The sequence below is a fragment of the Miscanthus floridulus genome, chromosome 4 (assembly GCF_019320115.1).
Source record: "Miscanthus floridulus cultivar M001 chromosome 4, ASM1932011v1, whole genome shotgun sequence".
Classification (NCBI taxonomy): Eukaryota; Viridiplantae; Streptophyta; class Magnoliopsida; order Poales; family Poaceae; genus Miscanthus; species Miscanthus floridulus.
In genome coordinates, this window is record NC_089583.1 from 26,854,604 (window position 1) to 26,863,627 (window position 9,024).

At 43.7% G+C, this 9,024-nt stretch overlaps 1 protein-coding gene and 1 pseudogene across 1 annotated transcript; one reads left to right on the top strand and one right to left on the bottom strand.

Moving 5' to 3' along the window:
• The first annotated feature begins 172 nt into the window (after positions 1–172).
• Positions 173–2,366, top strand: LOC136551206 (uncharacterized; annotated as a pseudogene).
• Positions 2,367–7,825: 5,459 nt separating this feature from the next.
• Positions 7,826–8,425, bottom strand: LOC136548290 (uncharacterized). The gene has a single exon (XM_066539877.1). The coding sequence runs from the start codon at positions 8,423–8,425 to the stop codon at positions 7,826–7,828; it is 600 nt and encodes a 199-aa protein (XP_066395974.1).
• Positions 8,426–9,024: the final 599 nt, after the last annotated feature.

The following is a 9,024-nucleotide window of genomic DNA, read 5'->3' on the forward strand; positions in this document are numbered from 1 at the left end:
CAATAAACGAGCGGATTGATGAAGATCTGGATTGTGAATCAATTGGAGACTTTTTATGTGACAACAAAGGTATTATACCATGTCTTCTATCTTGTTATTGCAACAATATCATATCCTATCATTTGAGCTGTTTCTCATGATTAAAATTGCTTGTAACAGATGTTCACACTAGTCCACACAAGAAAAGGAATGGGAGGAGTATCACTAGAATGGAGGTTGTATTTGCAAGGACACCTGACATGCCGAAAATCATAATTACCCTTAATGAATATGGTCAGCCTGTAGGGAAGAATTATAGGCAACTTTCTAGTGTTATTGGTTGCCTGGTGAGGAAGAAATTATCAGTTCGTTGTTCTGATTGGAGGCTTATTGATGCTGAAGAAAAGGATGCAGTTTGGGATGAAGTACAGGTAAATTTATGCTAGAATAGTATGCTGTTTTTTATTGATGCCAAAAAAAATAACTCAATCAAATGTCAGTTTATTTATGCTAGAACAGCATGCTGTTTTTATGCTAGAACATGTGGTATGGTTATCTACTAGAACAATATATGTTGTTTTCTTGTGTAAAACTGATTTTGTACTTTTCCATGAAAAAAACAGAAATTCTATGATATAGATGATGCTGGTAAGAATTGGTTTTTAATCACCGCAGCAAGGAAGTGGAAGGAATTTAAGGCAACCCTAAAGGAGCAGTATTTTGATGAGAACTTAACAGATGAGGAATTGGAGAAAAGACATGGTGATAGAGTTAATGATGAGGATTGGAACTTTCTCGTAAATTATTGGAAGTCTCCTGAATGTGATGTATGGCTAATCTGATTATATACATACGTAACTTGTATTGTTCAATATCTTTGCATAATGTAACAATTTCTATCTTAGGTTCGGACGCAAATTGCCAAAGCAAACCGTGCTAAGTTGGAGATACATCATACAGCAGGCACTAAGAGTTTTGCTTGTTCTGGACATGAAATGGTACATACTACATAGAACTATAATTACTTATTTCCCATTGTGTCTTATATTATGTACAATTATTCCAGACATAAAAACTTGAAATGACGAGAGTAATACCAAAGCAAGCAAACATGTTTTATTGCATTGTCATCAAACACACGGGCGGATTATTCATTAAACTAGTAGCTATCTATTCATTTGGGTAGCAGCACTCCCTTGGAGGCCCAACACTTTTACAGTAGGCCTTATCGCTCCTGTGGTGTTCGTGCTCGCATAACCTGCGGCACCCATCCACATTACACGGGTACTGTGAGCCTCCGTTGCACCAATTGCACCAACACAATATATGGATGTGGAAGATATGACTCCAAGAACCAAGAAAACAGCGACGATTGTGCTCTTGATGATGAGTGCCATGGGGAAAAGCTATGAAACTTGCTTCTTGATAGGAGGGTAATCTGTATTTCTTCTTTATGCTGAAAGCTAAAACACTTGTAGGTTGATGAACTTGGACGCCCTCCTCGAAGGGATGAACTCTATATCAAAACTCAAACAAGAAAAAATGGTGTTGCAATAAGGAATGCAGAACCAATAATTGTAAGTTATTCATGTATGATTGCTGAATTATAGTATGTAATCTTTATGGAGTGCAAATATTGACATTTCATTTATGTAGAGCAAACTTAAAGCAACTATTGAGGCCCATCCAGAGTTGACAGAAAGAACAATTCAACAAGGTGACGTATTTGCTGCTGCTTTGGGTTCAAAGGAGCCAAGAGGCCGTGTGCGAGCTTTAGGTCTAGGACCTACTCCTCAAGATGTTGGTATAGCAGGACTGAAGTGTTACACACCTACAAGATTTCAAATGGAAGTTTTGGCCCGTAAAAAGGCTAAAAGTAGGAGTGAAGCTCTAGAACAGCGCCTGACACAAATGGAAGCGCAAATGCAAATAATGGAGAAAAGGTTTGCACAGGAAAGGCAAAATACAGAAGTAATGTCATAGAATGGTTCTAATTCACAACGTGTGGTATATACTACTATAACAATACATCAGCTAGTTGTTTGGCCTCTTAATACCTTGTTCAGATTTATCTCATTATCTCTTCCATTTTGTTTGTAGAGCCCAAGATCTACAAAACATGTTCATGAGGCATATCATGATGCTCATTTTCAAGAAGATGAAGCTTATGAAGATAATGAGAGCAATGATGCCATTGATGTGGGTGAAAACTTGCTTGTGGATAGGCATACTGCAGCCCCAACTACACAAAGCCCTTCCAATGCCGCCCTTGTAATGCAGCCCCGTGCAGCCCCATCCTCTCAATGCAGCCCTACCAATCTATTCCCAGCAGTGCAGCCCAATGTAGCCTCACAAGTCTAGTCTCGTCAGTGTAGCCTCACCAATGCAGCCCCTACAATGCAGCCCCATGTAGCCCAGCCATCACAGCCTCAAACAGCTAAACCAGCACAACCCCAGGCAGCCAAACCAGCACAGACTAAGGTAGCCAAACCAGCACAACCCTAGGCAGCTAAACCGGCACAGGCGATGAATGTAAATGCCCCTCGCTCTCATTCACATGAAGAACATGTAATGCTCTCATCCATGCTACAAAGTTTCTTATCATAATTGCATTATTTGCTTTATCATTATTTCAATTCTCATAGATGCATTACTTGATTCAGATTGGAAGGGATGTGATATTATATGAAGTAGTCAGATCTGATACAGCTGTGGCTAGGGGAACAATTATTTCAGTAAATCCTAAAACCACTCTTGGAGGTGTAGCTCTTGGAAAGCATTATTGTGAAGTTGTTGTGAATGTTGTGATCAAAAGGGATGCAATTCTGCCTCGCTCTTATACTAGTGTGGAGAAGATGGCTGATGCTCTTAAGTTGCCGATTGCATGGCCATACAATAGAGTAATAAACTGTCCTAGTCATTGTTTCCTGTTTTCTCATATGTGATTAGTGACCAAACTTCTAACTATTGATATTTGTGATAGATGAAGGTTAGCAAGGCATCAACAACCAATCATGGTACTTCAGGTATGTTTCTCCTCTGAGTGACTTAAGTTTATTTCAGCTGATTTCCAAACTATAGAGTGTTGACAGTAGATTAAAAGCACTGAAATCTAAGTAGTTTCCTGTAAGATCCAGCTATTAATCCATTATATATGTCTATTTTTAGAAGTAGTAAAATCATAATTAAATTTGATAAATATTGGAAAGCAGAATTCCACTTGAGTAGTACAAATATTATTCTAGTAGCATATGCTTGCAAAACACCAGCTAGGAGGCCAAATATGGTCTGTGTGGTTAGTCAACCAAAACAGGGGATAGTAAATGTTCAGGCCTTCAGGGTCACCTTATAGAATTAACCTAGCATCTCATATTCATCTGAACATTGCCAATAATTTACTACATGCAAAGGCTAACAAGAAGCTACTAATCTTGCAAGTGGTGCTCCACTTCAGGGTCACCTTATAGAATTAACCTATCATCTCATATTCATCTTAACATTGTCAATAATTTACTACATGCAAAGGCTGACAAGAAGCTACTAATCTTGCAAGTGGTGTTCCACTTCATATTCCAGGAAAACACCATAAAAGTCAATATCCCATATTATCATGCTCCTCAAACTGTTTTCTCCTTCAAGATGCATTTTCAAACTTCACTTCCAATCACTAAGGCCTCAGAAAACAAATAGTGTCCATGAAAAGAAACTGGAGGCTAAACTCCCTTCTACTCAGAAGATCAAATGAACAAGATCAATCTTCCCTGTACATGTATTTTTTCACCATTTATGAAACATATATAGTAGAACGGTTTATCTTAGCCTGTGTTAACTTATGTCAGATAAATGAATGGAAAAATGTTTAGTTGTCGTTTGGCAACAAGAATAACCCTCTTGTCTCCTGTTACAACTTGATTTTCAAATATGGTCATGACACGTTCTAGCAACAAATGTCAAATATGTTTTTATCATTTCTTGCAACAGAGACTACAGAAATCTAGATGATTTTGATATTCATTTTTGACTTAGATTTAGTTGATGCAGAGATGTATTGTAGCTTTATGTAATTCTGTTCTATTAACAAATGTCACCTTGACTTTGTTCAGCTAGGAGAACCTAGAGGTTGTGAGATGTTGGATAATGTCAACAGCAAGATCAATCGAAATACTCACCAATGATATTTTGTTTGAGTAATTGGAGTTGAGGCATTTTGTAGTGAACTAATTAGATTGTGCAAGCCAACATATGACTTGTGGCTGCCATTTGACCAAGCTAGCTAGGTTGCCTATGTACTTTTTCTTTTGTAAAGATGCACAACTGTACAAGTGCAAATGTTGGCTTCAATGAAAACTTGAGATATGTTTATCTAATCACATGCGATTGATGAGTAACGTGAATTGCTACGGATTATTATGCGGTTAATGAGTAATGTGGATTGGTGTGGATGTTGAATAGGCTTGAAATTATATGGTAAATGTAAATTAATTATATATAATAATGTCAGTACATAGCGATGGATTGTTGGTCGGTAAAAAGATATACACCATCAAACCATTGGTCGGTAAAGATTGTAACAGATCAAGTGTCGGTATAACTAAGAGCATCCAACTATCGGTCGCTATAAATATGTCGGTCGGTATAACTTTATACCGACGCCACTTACACCGTCTAATGACGTCGGTTGGTAAAGGGCTATACCGACCGATGATCGGTCGCTATAACGACTTATAGCGACTCTTCTGTAGTCGCTGTAAAAAGTGTGTGGTATAGTGTTAGGAGATGAGCTTCGAGCCATACCTTGACCCGACACAGTGGCCACCTTATAATGGTTATGACTACATGCCGCATCTGGATCTAATGAAGGTAGAGAAGGGTAGGAGGAAGAAGAAGCGACTCAAGGAGGACATGGACGCTATGAGAGGGTACGGCGAAGACATGTATGGAGGGGGAGACTTCAACGAGACCCGTGGTAGGAATCTTTGCTCCGTTTGCAAAGACCCTGGTCACAAGGCTAGCAGGCATAGAAGACGAGGGCAGCATGTGCTTTCATATTGTGTTCGTATTGCATACCAAGTAGTTCAAATTTTGCAATGCCACCTCTGCAGCATGTTCCTCGCTGCATCCAATCCCTTCATGTATAAAATGCAATCAGTTAGCAACGTGCTTATATTACATTTAAAATTAGGCAACGAAAAAAAGCTTTCAAGCACTCATTGGCACATAATGCAACAACATGCTCGTTTAAGACCTGCATCTGTACTCTTGTCTCCTCCCTTGCCTCCTTCCTTGCCCTCTCCTCCTCTAACGTCATCTGTCTCTCCAATCCCTATTTGTCAAGCCCAACATCGATTGGGTTACAAATACCGCGTTGTCTAGCAAACTCACGCATCTTGTCTTTATGATGTTTAACAAATAGGTTGACGTAGTCAGGTCCATATCCCCTCTTCCATATAATTACTTGCTTCCCCTTTAGTTCATCCAAGAACTTAGCTTGACCATCATAACATTCCCACCTGCATTTCCTAGTGCTCTGTTCAAATAAAAAATTATATCATATATGTCTTAGCAAAAGAAACAAAATACGATTTAATGTTTACCACAAAATAACCAACCTCATCATAGTCAGCCATATGGCCGCAATAATGGCCTATTCCAAGCTCCGAAAGGACTAGACCGTAGTTGGATTTAACACCGCATTCGCACTTGACTGGAGGTGCGTTGTAAATTAACCTTTCTTTCTTATTTTGCTTTGCCTTTGGCGGTTCTTTCGGCCATTGGTTCTTAGGAGCATACAACCACTCCTTGAAATGACACTTCGCCATTGAAAACACCTAAATAAGGTGACATTAGTACATGAACACATATAGCTCAACATTTCAACAATCATCGAAAAGGAGGTACCTAATGTCAAACTTGTCTGCACCGTCGATCCACTGAAAGAAAAAGCACCTCTCATGGGCCTACACAACAAAATTTCTAACAAAATATTGGTAACATAGTAATACAAATGAAGAAAAAAACATACAGAAACAATTACTTACATTAAAATGACTGCATGTGTAGAAGCTACAAGCCGCTGTGTCCGGATGTCTCGATTGAAACACGTCGGCCAGACGACCATAGTCATAGTTAGGGACAGGGAGGTCAGGAAGGACGGGGGCATCTTAGCTAGACTCGTCGGGGTACAATTCTCTAGGACGACCCCGTTTTCGCCACAACTGCTCCTGAAACATGTCTTCCTTCTAATAAAACAGTTTAAATTAAACATCAATCAAAACAACACAAATTAATGTAAAATATAATCATTTGCATTGCAACTCAAATAATATAACCAACACTTATAGCAACAAAAATATACATGGTAAACATACTTCTAACTAAATAATTAACCTTAATATTGACAAAATCAAACTAATATCTTCCTCCAAACCATAGCCCATAGTTTCCAAACATAATTTTCTTCCTAACCTTAACTCCCATTCATAATATTCCAATCCACCATTCAAACGAAAATAAAAAGTGTGTTATTACCTTGAATGAGGCCGAGGAAGGAGGGAGGCGGCCAGGGAATGGAAGGGAAGGGAGGGAGGGAGGCAGCAACGGAGGGCCTGGCACTGACAACACTTGGGAGTGGTGGGAGGGCGCGGCACGCCAGCCAGGCGGGTGGACACGGCGGGCAGACAGAGCGAATGCACGGCAAGCGTGGCAGGCAGGCGGGACTGGGCCGCGGGCCTTTTATCCGGGTCTGCCGCACCACCTATCAGGGCGCGTCACTGCCGCACCAAGATCGGTGGCAAGACAGACCCTACCACATCACCGGTTAGCAGCCCCAATCGTCGCCACGTCATCCTCCCGTCGTGCCACCATTTCGCCGCGCCATGGCAATAGACGTGGCCAAAAGTGTTAGTTTTGAAAAAAAAACAGTGTTAGATTTAAAATTAGTTAACAAAAAGTGTTAAAAATAAAAAAAAATTCAATGTTGCTAGGAATGTGGCCCGCCAGCATGTTCTGCAACAGGTGAAGTCTCTGGATCCCTCCCCGCAGTCCGTTGAAGGTCAGGTTGAGTGAATGCGGGAAGGTGAGGTTGCCGATGGCAGGGGAGAACGGGAGATGGTGCCTGTCCAGCCCCTGCGAGCTGAGGCTCAGAGCGACCACCCGCCATGGCCCACGGGTGTCTCTTCTTGCCGCAAGTGATGCCTGTCCCAGCTGCAGTGGCTGCTGCTCTGGTTCCAGGAGGACAGCGCACCAGAGTTTTTTTTCGCGAACATGCACTGTAGCACATATTTCATTAAGAGGAAAAAGAGCCAAACAAACAACACCAGCTTCGACCGAAGGTAACCAAAGGTTGCCCCGACGAGCTGCACAAACATAAAACAGAGCAGCAAACGAAAAACCAGAGGAAGCCGACAGTGACCCCACAAGAGACTAATTACATAAATGAACTGAGCGACGACAGGGTAGAATACCCGGCCCTGCAACCACATGGCGGCCTCCTGTAGGATCTCGAAACACAGCTCGCGAGCATCCTTGGCTTCATTCCTGAAAGTCCATGCGTTGCGTTCCTTCCAAAGCACCCAACAGATAGCATGACGAGCGAATCAAAACCCTTCCTGCTGCCTCGGGGCACCCTACGCCTAGCCCAGGTCCACTAGAGGAAGGGGTCAACGTCACCATGAGCGACCACGGTTGTGAGCCCAAGCTTGGATAGGAGCATGTTCCAAACCTGATGGCTGCGGACACAACCCAGCAGGGTCTCGGAGGCTTGAAGACACATGATGCAAGTGTCATTGTCCTGCAACCCATGTCACATCCGCCGATTCGCGGTCTAGCAACGATGATGCAGAGCCAACTAGAAGAAGAACCTGACCTTGGGCGGTGCGCGCGTCTCCCAAATCAACTTAGCACCGAATGGCGAGGTCGATCCGATGAACATCGCACCATACGCCAACGCCGCGGAGTACTTATAGTCAGCGGACCAACGCCAAATGACGGAGTCCGGAACCCCCAGCATGAGCTGGACACCGCGAACCCGCTCCCAGGGGTCCAGGTACTGGAGGAAGACCTGAACAGTTTGTGCCCCAGTTATGTCGGACACCCAGGCGTGATCAACCAGACCCGACGCCATAGACCGTATCATCGCCTTCGCCCAGGGGACTGAGGCGAACACCGCAGGCGCAATTTGGTCAACACAGCACCCATGAATCCAGGAGTCTTGCCAGAACAGCGTTGAGCTCCCGTCTCCGACCACCGTCATGGTTGCTGCACGAAAGAGGGCACGAGTGGCCTTGTCTGACGACGACGGAAGGTTGATCCAAGTTCTGTTCGGGTCAACCTTCCGCACCCAATCCCAGCGCAGTCTGAGAGCTTGACCAAACCTTCGCAGGTCGATGATGCCGAGGCCACCGAGCTCCTTGGGCCTGCATACCACCTCCCACGCCACGTGACACATGCCCGCGCTCACTGTGGCCGACCCAGTCTAGATGAACGATCGACATAGCTTATCGATGAGGTCGACCGCCCATGGCGACGGGCACACGGCAATGGAGAGGTGCACCAGGATGGCCAAGAGCGTTGCCTATGTCAACGCCACCCTGTCCGCAGCAGTGTTCATGAGATGACCTTTCCAGAGCGGAATACGCGCCGCGACGGCGTCAATGAGGAATTGCTCCTCGCTCCGTCGCAGCTTGCGAGTAGAGAGAGGGATGCCCAAGTACTTGCATGGAAAGGCTCCGATTGTGCAGGACAGCATGTTCACAACCAGCTGAAGCTCCTCCTGTGAACAGGCAATCGGGTTGGCGACACACTTGTCCAGGTTTGTGTACAAACCTGACGCTTTGCCGAATATCTGCAGGATGGTTTTGATGGCGATGATGTCGTTCACCTCTGGCATAATGAACATGACGACGTCGTCCACGTATAGCGACACCCGTGAACGCAATGCGGCACACCGGAGAGGTGAGAAGATTGACTGGGATTCAGCCCACCGGATGAGTCCGCCAAGCACCTCCATAGCTAGGACGAACAACATCGGGGACAAGGGGTCACCTT

Excerpts from the sequence above, each read along its gene's own strand:
- LOC136548290 (XM_066539877.1), bottom strand. The coding sequence starts at position 8,425 with ATGTGTCACGTGGCGTGGGAGGTGGTATGCAGGCCCAAGGAGCTCGGT.